Raw genomic sequence first — 18,099 nt, 5'->3', positions numbered from 1 at the left:
GAGGCAAAATGTTAGCATTCATAAAAATTTTTTTCACAATACCACTATACGGTTAAGAACAATAAATTTCAGGAGGGTAGAGTGTACTGGCAGAGCGTAAACCTTAGGGACAAGGAGTATGCTGATAGCGATTTGGTGTGGGGTCTAAAGTGAGGTAGTATATATTGCATGAATAAAGGGTGCTGAGTTTGGAAGCGTTTGTTGATATAGATGAGATTTACTTTTTCGATATATTACTGTAATATGGACAAGTTATGCATTGGTATAGCTCCAGAGTGGGACTAGGTAATCGGACAATGAAAGGTATGTGGAAAACTTTTGGTTAGAAGGTCAACAGTTTTTTTATAGATTTGAATAATGAAGCTATCCATACTGTAGATCTGTATGTTAAGTTTGGCAGTAACAAATCTTTGTATGTACTTAGGATCGTCTATGCATTAAATGCAAAAAGACGGCATCAAACCGTAGAAAAGTTAAAGTTCGAGCTACTGCTTCGGGAAAAATATTTGTGTTATCTCCATGCTTTATCCTTTCCATTGTGAACTCAGTAGTAAGGCTACGGCTACAGCCTGCGTTTGACAGTTGGAGATGGAGTGAAATATCGTTATCATTTATTGGTAGAGAACACTCAATTAAAATAATTTACAATGTTCAACTCAGATGGCAAGAAAAGAGTGAGAGTGACTTGGACAACGTGATCCCACGCTAGAGAAGTGTGCCATATCAGATGTTTTATATTCTGCGTTTAATGTGGTGATGTACAGTAGAATGCTGCTCAAAAGTGTTACAAACAATTTTACAGACTCTGCCGTAAATATGGCTGCTTAGTGGTGAGCAAAACATGTCTGAAAATATCGATAAGGAACAGTGGAATGTCGTTTCTCAGCCAATTCTCTACATAGAAATAAGACCACAAGACCATAGAGGCGGATTGTTTGTAGTATTAAAATTAATGGGTCAGCAGAGCACAGAATGATCTCGTACGTGAGTGTGAACCTATTTGAGCAGAGGTAAGTCTGTCCAAAAACAATCTTTGTCGAGTGTTTCTTCAGACCATATAGGAACAATGCTCAAAGTTTACTTGAAAGATGCCACGAATCATTTCCAGATGTTGTCAGAAGGTGACAAAGTTTCTCATTTTGGTGACTATAACTTGAGCTTATATGGATCTACAGTAATCATGGGATCACGTCAGACACAAATAACCTCCCTTTATCGACTATTCTACTCAAGCACTCAATTTGGGATAGTACAATATTCATAGCACGCGTAAGAATAACAGCTTAGATTATATCATCTCTATTCCTCCAACAGAATGCGACATCTCATATAAACTCTCAGCACGTGTGAGATTTTTGTCCTTTGTGGATTATCATTTACTTTGCAATATGTGAACCTTGAGTAAATGCCTTGCCAAGCTCTTTCCATCTCTTTGGTGACTGACTTGTGTTCAACTGCATTTCAAGGTTTGAGCGTAGACTATATTGTCATCCACACCTCTTACGTGTGACGTTTTGATCCTGTGTGGCTCAGCACGTATGAACGTTGAATAAATTCTATTCTAGGATTTTTGCAAGGTGAGATTTTGCTACTGTCTGGTATCACATGTGTGTAGCCAATTTCGAACGTAGATTAAATGCCTTACCACACTCTTCACATGTGTGATGTTTTACTCCTGTGTGGATTAAATGTCTCTAGTCAAACTTCAACGTATATCAAATGACATAACACACTCAGGGCATATTAATGCATATTAACATGTGTAGCCAGAGTTGGACTTCGATTAAACTTCAAACCACACTCTTAGCATACGTGAACTTTTCTTCCTGTATGGATTAACATGTGTGTAACCAAACTTAAACGATATTTTAATTCGCCATCACACTCGTAGCATGTCTGATATTTTATTCCTCTGTGGATTAACATGTGTGTAGCCAAACTTCAAGGTTGATTAAATTTTTTACCACACTCTTGGCACTTGTGTGGTTTAACATGTGTGCAACCAAACTGGAACCTCGATTAAATGCCTTACCACACTCTTAGCATGTGCAATCTTTTTCTCCTGTGTGAATTAAATAAATGCAGACAAACTTGGACGTAGAGATGGGACTTGGTATTTACCCACTGGGTAGGTAAATAAAAATTGGGTAATTACCGAAATTTTATTTTCCTACACAAAAAATAGGTATTTATTACAAACTGCAAGATTACGTATTAAGAAGACGTAGGGGTTCTAAATAACACTTGAAGTAAAGATGGTACCAAAGAAAGGAAAACCCTTGACGAAGACAATGACATGACACTTTTTCCGTGTGCGAGATAGGTGGAGACATCAGCGGTGATGATGCCATATATTCATTCCATATACCCGATGAAGCTGATGAATAATCTTGGTAGAAATGTCACCTCAAAACGAGATAACGTTTTACCCTTAAGTGTATAGCTAGAATATTTCGAGAACGCTGTTAATCCTTGAATGTTCTGTAATTCATTTGTTCTTTTATTAGCTTAAGATAGAAATGCCGTGGATGATGCTGCTGTCAAATGAGATGTTAGAAACCAGAGCAATCTAACGGCATTTTGCCGAATTCTAAATTAAAGTATGAAATCATTTTAATTAGGCATATGAATCTCATGCCATCCAATCAGAAACTAATTAAACAAACTGACGTAATCGTCATGAGAAGCCCATTTTCCAATGGTATTTTATGTCTCTTGTTTCCAAGAATGCTAATTTCATGCAAAATGTTGAAAATACATTTTCCTTATATTGGTTTAAGATAGCTCAAATTTTATTACATTTTGATGTGTAGCTAGCAATAGTAGTGTAAATTTGAAAGTTCCCTCTCATACTCATACTCCTACTGTTTTATTTGTAGTTATTAAAGCATGCATAATGTAACAGAAAAAATATATTGCAAATCATGTAAACTTTAAAAACTTGTCGCACATAGTCATTTGTAGAATGTAAATTAAAAAAGACACTTATTCGCGATCTATGTTCTATTTTAGTTTATTTAATTACAGTAAAAATAACTGTCATTTTTTTCAAGGTCAACAGTTTTTAAAAAGTTCTCTACAGAAACATACTTGTTTTATGTTACTATTATCGAAACAGGAACGACCACGTAACTTATTTATATTACGAAAATAATAAATTTGCTGTCCTTTGACATTTGTTTTAGTTTCTACTGGATCTACTGTTACTTTTAAATTACTTTTACGTACTGTGAAAAATGTCTGTATCACATATAGGATTGAAAAAGTAAAAACCCGTATATTTACCCAATTTGGATAAATACCTGGGTATTTACTTAAGGTTTATTCCCAAAAAATTTTTTAACCGGTTTCTCATCAGTACTTGAATTTAGTCTAAATCCTTTCCCGCACGCAGGGCACATGTAAGTTTTTTTGTGTGGACTAACATGTGTGCACCTGAACTTCAACGTTTATTAAATGCCTGATGTCACTTTTGGAAAATGTGAGGTTTTCCTCCTGTGTGGATTAGCATGTGTGTAGCCAAATGTGAACGACGAGTAAATGCCTTACCACACTTACGGCACTTGTGAGGTTTTTCTCCTGTGTGGATTAACATGTGTGTAGCCAAATTTGAACGATGATTAAATGCCTTACCACACTCTCGGCACATGTGAGCTTTTTCTCCTGTGTGGATTAAAACGTGTGAAGCCAAATGTGAACGATCAGTAAACGCCTTACCACACTGTTGGCACGTGTGAGGTTTTTCTCCTGTGTGGATTAACATGTGTCTATCCATATTTGAACGTCGATTAAATGCCTTACCACACCGTTCGCATGTGTAAACTTTTTCTCCTGTGTGGATTAACATGTGTGTAGCCAAAGTCGAACGATGATTAAATGCCTTACCACACTCTTGGCACGTGTGAGGTTTTTCTCCTGTGTGGATTAACATGTGTGTAGCCAAAGTCGAACGATGATTAAATGCCTTACCACACTCTTGGCACGTGTGAGGTTTTTCTCCTGTGTGGATTAACACGTGTGTAGCCAAACGTGAACGATCAGTAAATGCCTTACCACACTCTTGGCACGTGTGAGGTTTTTCTCCTGTGTGGATTAACATGTGAATAGCCAAAGTCGAACGACGATTAAATGCCTTGCCACACTCTTGGCACGTGTGAGGTTTTTCTCCTATGTGGATCAACATGTGTCCTGAATGCACAAACTCACCACTAGACATAGTTGAACTTTGACTAGAGCGTTTATCACTATTTTGGTACGTATGACGCTTTTCACATTCCTGTGTCACCATATTTGTTGTCGAACGTGATCGATGAAATCCTTTGCCAAACTGCGTCGAAGTATCAGATTCCTCATTATTTAATGTAGTAAACGTATTCCCTTCTCCGTGGAAAGCAAAGATGTTATCGCGCCTGTAAGAAATTCAACAAACAATGAAATATAAATGAGATAATGATTACATATATGAGATAATGAGCAAGAAAACATATAATCATTCGCTATATTACATGACAAAGTTACGCTATATTACATGTGTTATTACATTAAATATTGTAGAAATATTAAATGGAGTACCATATCACTATTGTCTCAAAATAAGTTGCTGTAGTTTATTTCACTATATCAAATTAAACTATCATTTATATCGTGGTGGACATAAGCGTATGGCCAGGTATTGTCGGCTGCCTTGACACAAATGCACAGTATGAGAATTAAATCTGTCTTATCTGTAGTTTCGTGTGGAGAAAAAAGAACTTGCGATCCAAAGGTTTAAGAACAACTCAACGTATTAATAGAAAGTGTACCATTCACTTATATCATCATAAGAGGAACACGAAACGCTTTTTGAAACGAATTTAAAAATTATATACCACTTTCCAAGCTGAGGCAGAGGAACTTAAAGTAACAAGAAAAAGACGAATCATTTACAGGGTAGTGATCGTGGTTCAGTGGTCTAGGGGCTTGACCAGTAATCTCGAGGTTCTTCGATCGAATACATGTCAAGCATTTTTTTTCTCTTTTTTACTTTAGGAATTTTGATGGAAGTAGATCGGCGATAACACACGCTTCATTACATTCAAGTATTTGAATACTCGTTTGTTTCAGCACTTGAGCTATCAAATTTTCAGGAATAATACTAATAATAATAAAAATTATCTCGAAGAATATTAAAAAATTAAAAACTTATTATCGCTCAGGTCATACCATTACAAGCAGAAACGTGATATTAGGCAAAAAAAAATCGGTTTTGTGTAATATTGTTAATGAAAAGACGAATTTCTCATCTCGATTCTAAAACAAACCAAACAAAATCGGGATGAAACATTTTAATTCGAGACGGGACAAGGTTAACTCACACTATTGTCATGCTTTGGAGATGAGAATCGCTACGAGACCAAAACTATCGTAAACATTTCTCATCTTATCTCGATTCTAGAAATAGTGTACGCCACTCTATAAGCAACAATTGCTCTGAATATTATACATCATTTTGTTAGTTTGTATTTCAGAACTCACAGAATTATGGTCTGTGTATACATTTTTGTAGCATAGCTTTTATAATTACATCTGCAAACTTCACAAGTTAGTTTATTACAAGCTTTAGTTTTCAATTATATTCACTTCTTTTTTTTTCAGTTATTTTCCTGAAAACGTACACTAGAATATATTCTACACGAAATATTAGCGGAAATCTTTCGTTTAAATTTGAGTAGCTGTAGAGGTGTCTCATGATGGTACGGAACCTTTTTCCCGAAACCTCTTCGACATCTTCTGTAGCTTAGCCAGCATAACCATTACTTAAAAACCACTGTAATTACGGCTCTTGTGAGTTCAGAATCGCTACTTTCTACACGAAAATTACCTCGAAACTTTCCGTTATAACATTTAACTTTCCTTTATAACATTTAGCTAGTTGTAGGGAAAATTTCCGTTAAAACATGTAGCTAGTTGTAGAAACGTATCGAGAGGGTATGTGCTGTTGGTCGAGACACTTCCTTCCAATCCCGACTATTTTGTAACTTATGGCTTACGCTACGGGTTATTTTACAGGCTTTAATACAATGTGTCCTCATACGGAATTTGTTACCTATATTATTATTATTATTATTATTATTGTTACTGAATATTTGAGACCTCAATATAACGTCACACTGCCGTCGCAAAGCTGGGATAAATGCAATAAACAAGTGACAAATCTTGGGAAAAAGACTAAAATCACTGTGAAGGTTACGATTATAATACAAGAATTTAACAACTACCAAAAAACACGATTTCAACCACAAGGAGACCGTTTTCCGGATTGAATTATAGCAATCTTCCTACAACTGCTTTTATAATACCATTTGTTATACAGATAACGTGTTGAGTTTTGAAGCTGATTGGCCTAGTTTCGACAGTCAATTTCCATTAGATCCTCGGCGAACACAATTATTTAAAAATAAAGCAGACGGATAGATAAAAACAAGAAGTAAGTAATGTAGATTTTTCATGTAAGTTAAGTAAATATGTTTTGACCTTGAGAGCAACAGAGAGATTAATGTAGCTCATAAAAATTTTTCTTGTTGATTTTTAATTCTTTGTACAGGTGACTGGATAGCAAACAGCTGATTGAGTATACACACATACATACATGTTTTACACTATGCACCTTCATGTGCATTTATGAATAAGAGTAAATGTTTTAATACTAATACACAATAACACACTGAGCAAGGTTATGCGATAATATGTAAAAAAAACAGTATCACGTGTCAGTTTCAACACAATAACTGAACAAACAAACAGAGAACATATAGAGAATGTTTCGGAAAGCAGGAATTATTACGTACAGGGAAAAAAAGAAGCATAATAATAGAACGAGTCAGAAGAAAAAAGAGAAAAGCAATAGCGAACAAAGATGAAGGGGGAGTAATATATAGAGTAGGATGCGAGGAGTGTAACAAAATTTACTTAGCAGAAACAAAAAAAATGCAAAAAAAGGATTAAACAGCACCAGGATGATGTAAGATTGAAAATGGACAACAATGCGATATCCAAGCATCAGAAAGAAACAAACCACAGGATAGGGTGGGAAGGAGCAAAGGTCATAGAAGTAGAGAACAGAGCTTTGGTGAGAAAATGGAAGGAAGCCAGAGAGATTATGAAAGCAGGAGGCAAGGTGATGAACTGGAATGCAGGATTCTCGATAGATAAGGAGTGAGAGAAGATTCTGCTTAAAGAAGAAGGAATAAAAAGGAAGAAGAAAGAAAGAGAAACAAAATAACAAGGAAAATAAGGATAAATAGAGGACAGGACGCATCCAGCGGAAAAAAGTAAACCTTTAATTGGACACGTGTGCAGCTAAAAAGTGAAAGTGAAAGCCAGACAATTGTTACTTTTTAAAGAAGGGGAGGAACATAATTAAAATTGATCTCTGGACAGTATATACAAGTGATGACCAACTCCCAGCAGCCAGAAGGAGTGGAAGTCTGGTGAAGACACAGTTATTGTGTAGAAACTGTCAAGTAATACTGTTTTTCAAATATTATCACATGGCCTTGTTGTGTGTGTTATTGTGTATTAGTACAAAATGGAATCAAGGCCTAATAGAATAGTTATAGAAAATATTTTATATATGGTACTAGTTTATATCTGTGTTAATTTTATATTGAAGCACTTCGCAAAATGAAACCTGAGTTGTAAAAACAAGGATTGGTTGTTAATGGTCGTAATATCAAAATTCTTAGTGTTTCATGTTTTAAGTGTATGTTTCTTATTTTCGTATTAAACTCAGACATTTAGATTTTTGTACTTTGAACTAGTTGCTCGTAATTCATATCAATATGGAGGCTAGTGTTTTAGAACAATTTCAAGCAATCTTGACAGAGGAATTAGAGAAACAATTAGAAACCATTACTCAAAAATGGTAATGAATATTTAATGTCTAGGAAAAAAAAATACATGAATCAGTAGGTGTACCTCAACAGCCTGTAACAGAAACGATTTGGGAGAGTAGGAAAGAGCGAATCGAATGCCAAAGCAGACAGTTTACGTAATAATATTAAAGTAGCCAATAACTCCTTAACTGAAGTACGCTCTGAATTAGTTAACGCGGCCAATCATGTTGATTCAGTAACTGCTGAGTTTAAAAATAGTGTAGTGGAATGAAAGAAAGGTCTCACTGCGTTCTATGAATAAATGCGAACGGCACAGTTTGAGTGTAGGCAAACCAACAAAATAAAAGAGTGCAAGGCGGAAAAGAAACCGTAAATACTCTTGAATTCGAGCCGGCCCACGTTGTGAAAGACATGCGCCAAATAAATCAGAAAGTCAATTACAGTCAGGAAAAGGAAATATGCAGTGTAGAGATAGCGAAAAAGAAGAATCGTTACGCGTACCTGTAGACAATTGTTTCTAATGTAATTGTTTTGCCGGCAAGGGATACCGATGTTTCTCACGTGATACGCGGTAGCATTCAGGTTGCGCGTATCCGCCCTCTCGAAAAAGCCAGGGAAGGCTTGAGAGTTCAATTGATGATTTTGTGTGATAACGAAGTTACAGTGTTGTCGGTTTTGTGTCACAGGCAAATGGTTTTGCGCGACTTAACAAATTCAAACTTGTCTTTGTAACAGTGTATGTCTAAAGGTAAGTTGCATTTTAGTGCTGCAAATCCATTCCGACTTTATCAGCTTTGAATATTGTAGAAGGAAACGACTTCAAATTCACAATAGACCCGCCAAGCGAAATGTGTCTTACGTAGTGAAGGTCTCGTACATAATTTATCGGTCGGAAATGTTTACCGTAAACAAGCGTAAAAGTAACACTTCCAATAAAGCACGCGCAGTCGAAAGTATATTTCCGTTATAGAACCGAAATGCAACACTAAGGTTAAGAAGAAAAAGAAGATGGCCAATGATACCCAGTTGAGTTTTCGTAATACATTAATCACGTAAACTCGATTTCAAGGAGCATAATCAGTAGAGTTAAAATGAGCAGACATGATCATATCAGTACATCAGATGCGACATTTATTAATTTTCAGTTTTGTTTGAAATGTTTGAATTTTCAAGCTAGTACTTCACTATTGCGAAATTGTAAAGAGCGAAAATTTAAGTGTAGTGCTACTCAAAATGTAGACAAGTTGATTGATCATGATGAAAACAATGGTCGTCGACCTCCACGTACAGCGTATTCTCAGCACGCACAACCACACATTAGGCGTGCAGCAGGAAATAAGTTGATAATAAAAGGAAAGTGCTTTGGTAAGCGTAATTCGCAACGCACTAAACTCGGTCAAAAACGAACTACATGCAAATTAAAGTCGAGCTGTAGGCGAGGTTATTTCGAGTCAAACATGCGGAAGAAGTATACATCGACTCCGAAGAGCACTAAAAAGCTAAAGCGAAAACACGTACGAACATTGTACGGTAAACTAAAAGGAAAAATATAGTAATAGTAAGCGCAAACCTAAAAAGAAATTTATGACAGGTATCGCAATGCAGCGTAAATCCAAACGTCGTAAAGGAAGGCGTGTCATTACGTGGAAGTTTAGTAAATACGCTGTAAAAAGGAGAAACGTTCCGAAATTAAACAAACTAACTGGAAAAGTACACGTAAAAGTGCTATATTACAGCTTAAAAGCGCAACCGGCACAGATGGAAAATTAAAATCTTAGCACAAAAAAAGCGTGAACTTCACCCGAACTCGGGTTAAACCCCGGAAGAGATGAGAAATCAGAAATACCGAATTTGAACTTTTAAACTTTTAGATTATGAAAAAAGGATTATTGTTTATTATTTTATAATTTCCACGAATTTTGAAAGTTACTTTTCAGAATCAAAATGTGTGCCCACCGCCGCTGACGCACCAGTCCAAGAAACCATCAATATCGCTCTACAATCAGGAACGTTCACTTAGATGTCATGTTTTATAGCATCCTTACAGCTTTTGGAGATGAGAGATGAATGTGGAAAGGAAAGGAAGGACAGCGTGGAAATTTTAAACAGGTAATTGATTTAGAACGCGATTTTGGACTTTGAAATTGTAATAATACCGCACCACTTTTGAAAAGTATGGCTATCCCGTTTTGGATGCGGACTTTCAGTATCGAATTCTTATTAGGATGTTTAAGTTTTGTGTTTTTTTTTTAGGTCATTCCAGTTTTGGGAACCAAACTTCATAATAAAATTTTATTATCAAATCTTGTTTTGAGTTTTAAATCATTCCTCTTTATGTTTTTATTAACATTTAGTTGTCCCCATACAATCAAGCATTTAGACATGTTACACAATTAGAGATAATTATGAACATAATTAGAGAGGTACTAGTAATAACTACAATTAATCATAAAGTTTAAATTTTGGGTAATTAAAAAAATGTGCTCTTGAGATAGTGAATTTTTTCGTCTGATGTTAGGTTTGTATAATGGGAAAATATACGAAATTTTTAATGTAAGATTAAGTCGCTGTCAAAATACTGTAAGTTAAACACAATTTAGTATAATATTGAAAGTAGTTGACAATAACCTTGAATTTGATAAAGTTGCTCGTTGATTTGTTCGTCGTTCGATATATATATACACTCTACTATGAAAAGTCAATGTGCATTCAATGTGACTAATGATACCTGAAGTTAATTGACTTCAGAGAAAGCGATATTATAAGTTAAAAAGATTTGAAAGTTAAAATATAGTTCATCCCCTAGGGACATCCCTACTTTCGTTATAAAATAAAAGTAATGAAACCAGTGCGACGCCTGGTTGGTCCCAGCTAATGTGCAGATTTGGCAATTGAATATAATTTCAAAATTTTGTTCTGACTTTTAATAATTGGCATAATTAGAAAAAAGTGTAATAGTAATAAAATTGATGTTCAGATTTTAGATTTTAATATAATAATTAGTTTAGATTTGGATTTATAGAAAATAATTAGTTTTGATTTGGATTTAGAGAAAGTAAATTAATTGTTATACTTTCTGATGTTTGAAAATAACTGTTGTATTCTTGTGCCCGGAATCATAAACCGGCCTCGAGAAAAAGAAAAAGGAAAGCCCGTTTACGATTCCACGGTACCCTTTACTACGATAAACACCGGATAATATGATGTATCGATAGTACGGAGTGCCTACGTCAGTTACGCAGTATATGGTAAAATTCAGGTTTATGTTATCAGAACATATTAAGATTGCTACGTACGAGTAGGCCCTGAACAACAATAATGTTTAATGAACAAGTTAATATTACTGTTATCTTGTGTTTCACTATTGTGACAAATGCTCTCGGATGTGATATTCTCAATAAAGAAAGTGCAATTGCTTGTAAGCCACACAAAAGTATTAGCTAGCGCTCTTTAAAAGGTTACATTTGTAAACCTACCAATTTTGTAGGTACGAGCGGGCCTGAAGTAATACTAATGATTAAAAAAATTGATGAAATGAAATGTGGGGCTGTAGCATTAAATCTCCTCCCAGGGTGGATTTATTTTCTTAAAATGCCTCCTCAAGGCCTGAATGTTGACAGCCCAATTGGGGTTCGGAAATTAACCCTGATTTGTCATGACTTGAATGCCGAAGGCATGCAACTAGGGTGGTATGTAAGGTCGTACGGTAGAAGCAATTCATTCGAATCGTCAGGGACCCTGCAAGATTGAACTGTAAGAGATCGTCAACACCGTTGGTTTTAGGATCCAATTCATTATACTTGTATTTTTTATGAATGACTTACAAACTGTGTTGTCATCTAATTACGCACAGAATGGCGCTCCGTAGGACCTAACCGCCGTTTAACTAATTTGTTTGTATTAAAAGGTTCAAACGGTTATTAGTTACGATGTATAATGCAAGTTAAGTTGTATAATATAACGAAACTGACTTAACATTCAAGGAAATTCTTTTAAAATTTGGCGGTCTTTCCAGTGACTGCTCTCCATACCACTACAACAACAAACCCTCCCTGTAATTAAAACTGATGCTGACCCCCAACATTAACACGAAAATAAAGTTACATGTTCTATCGTAGAGGGTAGTTGAAACTTCGTGTATACAGTTCATGGTTTTACCGACGGAGGACTGTGAAACTCTCTTCATATTTTGTGCGAAGTAATGCCCGATGTGCAAAGTAATCCCTTGTCAAGGTAGCTACTAACCAATGTAAGCGAAATGAAGTATCAAAATTTAGTGTGGCAAATCATAACACGGAACTATGAAAATGTTTCGGAATGAAGGGATCCATATAATTAAGAAGTTACGTACCTAATGTGTTGTGTTACTTTGGAACACAATTATACAAGCAAAGAAAGCATTTCAGGATGTTACCTATAAAATACTTAGGAATGTACAAGAACACATTGTACACGTAAGACATGTAAGTCATCCTGAATACAGAATTTTGCGCTATCCTTGTTTACCCACATTCTGCGTAATGCTCTAATCTGCATAGCAATCTTATTTTTACCGGCCATTTAGCAAATGATGGTTAGCATTGTTTTTACAATAATTCATATATTAAGTACGTTCACCAAGTCCCTAAAGTGATCCCATATTGAGAGATGCAGGTCCATACACTAAAAAAGATTCCTGGGAATGTAAAAAATCGACTTCCTTGAAAAAATGAGTGCAGCTATGAAATGGACTGATGTACGGACCTCTACAAATAATGAAAATCCATTGTTGGTTAAAATATTCTTTATCTTGTATTTTACTTATGTCTTTCGAAGCCCGCCGAAAAAAAATCAAGCTAGACCCATTTGAGCTAAATCTTAAATAAAATCACAGGTTTACATTTGTAAAATTTTAGGATAATTACCATTCTCATTATTTGTTATTTTACATAAGTCTCTATATAAATAAAACAATATCGTCGAGCACCCATATTTAATATATGTGAAACAATTAGTGAGAAATGTGTAACCAATAATAAAGAAATAATTATTTTATCAAGATATGAACTACATAAGAATTGTATGGATGGTATCAATCTTGTTATTATTTTTATTTGGTATACAGCTTGTCTATGTGTGCCATGTCATTTCCAAATTGTAGGCTACCTACTTACGTTCATGATATCTCCCATACCTAAATATTTCTCGTGAAGTATTGCTTTTAACCAACAAAATTTCCGGAGCCATGTAACCGTATTATCAATCTGAGCCAATTAGTTAATGAAAAATTGAACATTATCTTTCTGGCCGAACTGAATTTAAACTTTTTGTTGTTAATTGTTGGGAGTCACTAGAATGCGACGCACAAGTCTCCTGAACCACATTTTTTTTTAGCGTTTCTATATTACTTTCAAATGCAGGATCTTCTTCTAGTGCTGATTCTGGTTTTACCCTATCAACGTTTAGTTTCACATCCAAAGAGCACATAGCTGTATCCTTGTCCACTGATACCTCTCCTTCCGTTGTAGATAATATTAACTCTTTGTTGTCATTCATTAGTTCGTATTTCCACCCTCTCCCTTCGAGCGGATCATCATGAGGTAAGTCATAAGCAATTTCTTCTTTGCACATCAATTCCAACTTAACAGACGCCTTACCAGCCATTGTGAATTGAAAAATAATAAGAATTTAACACTGTTCTTATACTCCCATTATATTTTACGTTGCCAGTGGTAATGAAATGATTTACAAGTACGTTCACAAAAGCAACTTTATATTTCCAATCTTCTTCTTCTTCCTCTTATTCTTCTTCATCAGTGACAATTGCACACTCGGCAATTGATTGTTTGTTTGTAGTCGGCATCACAAACGTTTATCATAGTAACATTATCACTGTATTGAACAAGACTATCGGCAATTTAGAAAGGTAATTAAACGTGTAAAATGTAAAGATTAGAATAGTTGAAAAATGATAAAAAGTAACAAGATGTTACAAAGTCATAAAACAGACAGAAAGTAGTAAATATGATTAAGCGAAAATACGTGAAAAAACAAGTATCGCAATCGGGAAAAAAGTCAAATTTCAGGTTCAGGTTCAAGGTATTTTCCTTCCTTCTCTTCGGAAGATTGATTCCTGAAAAAAAGAAAAAAAGAGAAAGTAAGTACTGCTCTTTTTTCATTTAAAGTTTTCCACTTTCTTTTTCCACCAAAATTCAAGAAGTACTTTGTTTTTTTTTCTATTTCTTTGTCACTTAGTTCTCTTCCATTTACATTAAAGCCTAGCCTCCAAGCTAGTTTAACCAAGTTTCCTTCCTTTATCATTTCATCGATCCATTTCCATTTTCCCCTGATTTTTAGGGTTTCTTCACATTTTAACAATAAGTGTTCTAATGTTTCATCTTCTTTAAAACATAATTGACATTTTTCGTTCACTTCTTTAATTTTTTTCAATCTTACCCCTGTTTCAAGGCTCCCTGACCTGGCTTTGAAAAGTAAAATGCTTCGTAAATCATAATTTATTTTATAATTATAATTTATTTTCTCATAACGCCTCTTATATGTGTATATTCCTTTCAAACTGCTCTTCTTGATTTCTCTTTAATTGTTTCTTCTGTGATTTTTTGGAGAGAAGTATGGTACAATAGGAAAAGGTCAGAATAAGGAGAGAATTTCGAACAGATAAAGGGGGCTAAAGGCCAAGTTCCACAGAACAAGAGGTAGAGAAAAGTGAGGAGTGTAAAATGACTGGGAAAAAGTGTAGAAAAAAGAAAAGAATGTATGAACGTGTAAAGGGAAAAAAGTATGTAAGTGTAGTAAATAAGTATAGAAAACCCCACACAACTCTCGTCATCACAGGACACACGCACTCGCCATAATATCCACTCTACTCGATATTTCAAACATACTCTCTCGGCAATTATAGACGGTACTTGCAATCAAATATACGATCAGGTTTTAATATGATACAGAATAATTGCTTATTGAAAAAATTAGTTCATCTTCTTCTTCTTCACAAATATAAAGTCCGACCTGACAAAGACCATTGATAATTTATAATGTGTTTAAAGCCACTGTTGTATACATGTTGAAGGCGTGATCTACCACTGACTTTATATATTAATAATAATAATAATAATAATAATAATAATAATAATAATAATAATAATAATGATATACGTAACAATGAGCGAAAAGTGGTTGGTTTGTTTTCTTTGTTTTTTTTGTTTTGATATCATTATTGTTTTCCACCGTAAATTAAATTGCACTAGTTATTTTTTTCGTTTATTGTATTTGTAAAATGTTAACTTTTACCAATGTTAACTCATTCAAGAGTAGTGATAGGCATACGAACTGGATTACGTTAATTGCCCTTAGGTTTGGACAGTTTTTTTAGCTTTTAAAATAGTTCCTTACGTGATTACTTATATATGCTTTGATATGTATTAAAATGAATAAGAACCCACTACTTCAAACGACGTTTACGCATTGTTCTATATACAATTTTCAAGAAAAACACTTCTTTGCCAGTTATAAAAACGAACAGTCGACCAAATGTCAATTTTCTTCATCGCGAAATTGGTGCGACCAATTTTTAGTGTAGATCACCTAAAGTTTGTATCCTAATGCCTTATTTTATTAGTAGTCTTTAGCTATGGGCTATTACCTAACCTACTGGGTAGATGATGCTATAAAAGTAGTCAGACATCCTTAGGGGGCGCAGAAGGACAGATGCGGGCGCTTTTTGTTGTCAACACTTTTACTCATAAACATATTGGAGTAAGTAATGAGCTTGCAGCACATTGGGTAGATTATATGACCGTGACATTATATCATTTATTTTCGTACAGATTAAGAATATACGGTTAAGTTTATATAAGAGTGACTCACTCCTTCAAGAGAATAGTGTCATCATGCGTCATAAACAACTTTTCTTGGCGTATGCCAATACCCTACTAGGAACAGGTTATGATGAAAGCCTCCAACAAAAGTAATAAGCAATGGTGCATTTAGAAGGAAGTCACATCGGTTAAAATTAGTTCCATCGTTTCAATTCAACTTAACAAACTTGGTAATGTTTTGATTACGTGTACTATACAATGGTTAGTAAGTTGGGTAAATTTTCTTATCTTAATTTGAAGTGATAAAAATTTAATTTTTACTGTTTGTAACTTCCCTCAAGGTTCGCCATTGATTACAAGTCTTTCACTATTTAGCTCCTAATGCTTTTTACTCTCTTATTTTCTTGGTGCCTACCCACTAACTGCATACGGATTTATAGTACACTTTCAAACTTTTTATATATTAAAAAAGACAAGTGCAGAGGCTGTACCAACCTGTGCTACGTGACCTGCACAAGGTAGCATTACATCTACTCCGAATAAGAGCAAAGCGAGCTTGAACAACCTGCTCGCGCGTCCTTCTCGAACACGAACGTCAGTGATAATGGATATATGCATAAAGAAAAACAAATGCGAAATCTAAGGACTAACTTGTGGTACTTGTTCAAATAGGTAGCTTTGTATTATGACTCCATAGTATTTAACTACATTTTTTACGCTGTTTTTATCTGTGGATGTATATTTTTTTTTAGTGTCTTCGCCTTCAATTCCAATTCATATGTCAGAACATACAACATACATTAAACTCTCTTTCTCTCTATGGCCTATGGAACCCCTAGATTCTATGCCGCGTTCACAAAAGCTCTCCACTGACTTCTACCCTTAGCCAACTGTATCCAGTTTCTACTTTGTATTCCTGTTTCTGCAAATGAATGAGGAAAGAAAATTAATGCTTCAATAGTATGTACGGTTAAATATTACTTGTACAGTACATGTTAATTTTTTTCGGTATCCCATTATGAAAATTGTCGATTTTTTATTATTATTATTATTATTATTATTATTATTATTATTATTATTATTATTATTGGTCAAATCTAAAAATGTCATTTTTAAAGTAACCATAACAATCTGTCTTTCATTTCACTACAAATTATTGAAACCACTTATAAGATTAAATCGTACATCTTAGAAGCGAGCGCCTCTGAAGCTTTTTCTATGCGACACGATTGTATTTTTTTTGGTCTGTCCTTCTATCCATTTGTCTAATCATTTCAATTGCTTCCAGTTGAAATTAGTCAATATTGAAGGAACACATACTTTCCAATTTTTATATAAAATATATCCCCAACAAGATTTTTTTTAACTAGATAGCCATACTAAATAACTAGATAACTAGAGATTCATATATAGCATATATTATAAACTATTCGAAAAAAAAACCGTAAGTTTAGACTTTTCGTTTTCATTCAATAATTAGTTATTCGTAACATGAAAACTGCTCTAACATAACTATAGTATGGATGTGAAATCGTGTGCTTATTGATTCTATGAAATTACGATAGTTACGATCGGAGGGAGGGAACTCAAGATAAAGGATATGGTATTCAAAAAGATAGTAAATTTTCAGTTTTCGTTTCATTTGATTAATTAATTATTCACTACGTGAAAGGCACTAGTACAAATGTAAAAATATAAAGATGTATACCAGGAGATAAATTAATATCCATATAAATTTCATTGGAATGGAAAATGAAATCAAGGCACATTTGAAGTTTTATGAAAATTCCGTAACTTTTACAATAGTTCTCGTTGAACATGTGTATGTACAGACACACAAATGCCAATCGAGTCCTATAGTAGATGCCTCGATAAATTATGCTTCAATTAACAGAGGAAATAATGTGCCTTTGATTACTTTTCATACTTTGCAACATTAGGGAACTTTTAATTTAGCACTCTTCTCATTAATGCCCTTCACAATCTATACTATATGACGTGATGCCTACTACTAAATGTTGGACCCTACGACTTTTTAATTCTTTTATCATAAGTTGTGTACCCATTGGGCACCAAATTCTAAAAATGAAATAAAACTGAATTTCAAGTTCTACGTTATATATTATGTCCTTCAGGATAAATAAGATATATGATTAATGAACATGAATGATACATAACGAATCTGTGGAATGATAATGTGGAAGAAAGGTGGACAACCTCGACAAAAGAAACTAAAACAATGTTGTACACGAACTCAGACTGCGATCAAACATGATAACGCTAGATATCCTAACCGTTAGATTATATTCATTTAATACAGTTCACAGTTCCGTTCAGCAGTGATGCCATACGAGACTTGGACCTACACATTATATTTCTTAACAATGGGATCCGAACTCATGAGCTAT

General features: G+C 34.4%; 1 protein-coding gene across 3 annotated transcripts in view; it reads right to left on the bottom strand.

Moving 5' to 3' along the window:
- Positions 1 to 554: 554 nt before the first annotated feature.
- The window catches only part of LOC145676178 (uncharacterized), a 40,701-nt gene continuing 23,156 nt past the window's right edge, over positions 555 to 18,099 (bottom strand). The window contains exons 1-2 of one of the 3 annotated variants that reach the window (XM_081747085.1): positions 13,028 to 13,975; positions 555 to 4,409 (exon numbers count right to left, since the gene is read on the bottom strand). In XM_081747085.1, coding sequence (XP_081603211.1) covers positions 3,467 to 4,288 — 822 coding nt within the window. In that variant the 5' untranslated portion in view covers positions 4,289 to 4,409; positions 13,028 to 13,975 and the 3' untranslated portion in view covers positions 555 to 3,466. Of the gene's footprint in view, positions 4,410 to 13,027; positions 13,976 to 18,099 lie in introns of those variants that run through there. The other 2 variants (XM_081747083.1, XM_081747084.1) reach the window with 2 other exon arrangements.

Source organism: Thermobia domestica, chromosome 18 (genome assembly GCF_964235325.1).
Source record: "Thermobia domestica chromosome 18, izTheDome1.hap1.1, whole genome shotgun sequence".
Lineage (NCBI taxonomy): Eukaryota > Metazoa > Arthropoda > Insecta > Zygentoma > Lepismatidae > Thermobia > Thermobia domestica.
The sequence above is the reverse complement of the archived record's forward strand: the minus strand, read 5'-3'. Positions and strand labels throughout refer to the sequence as shown.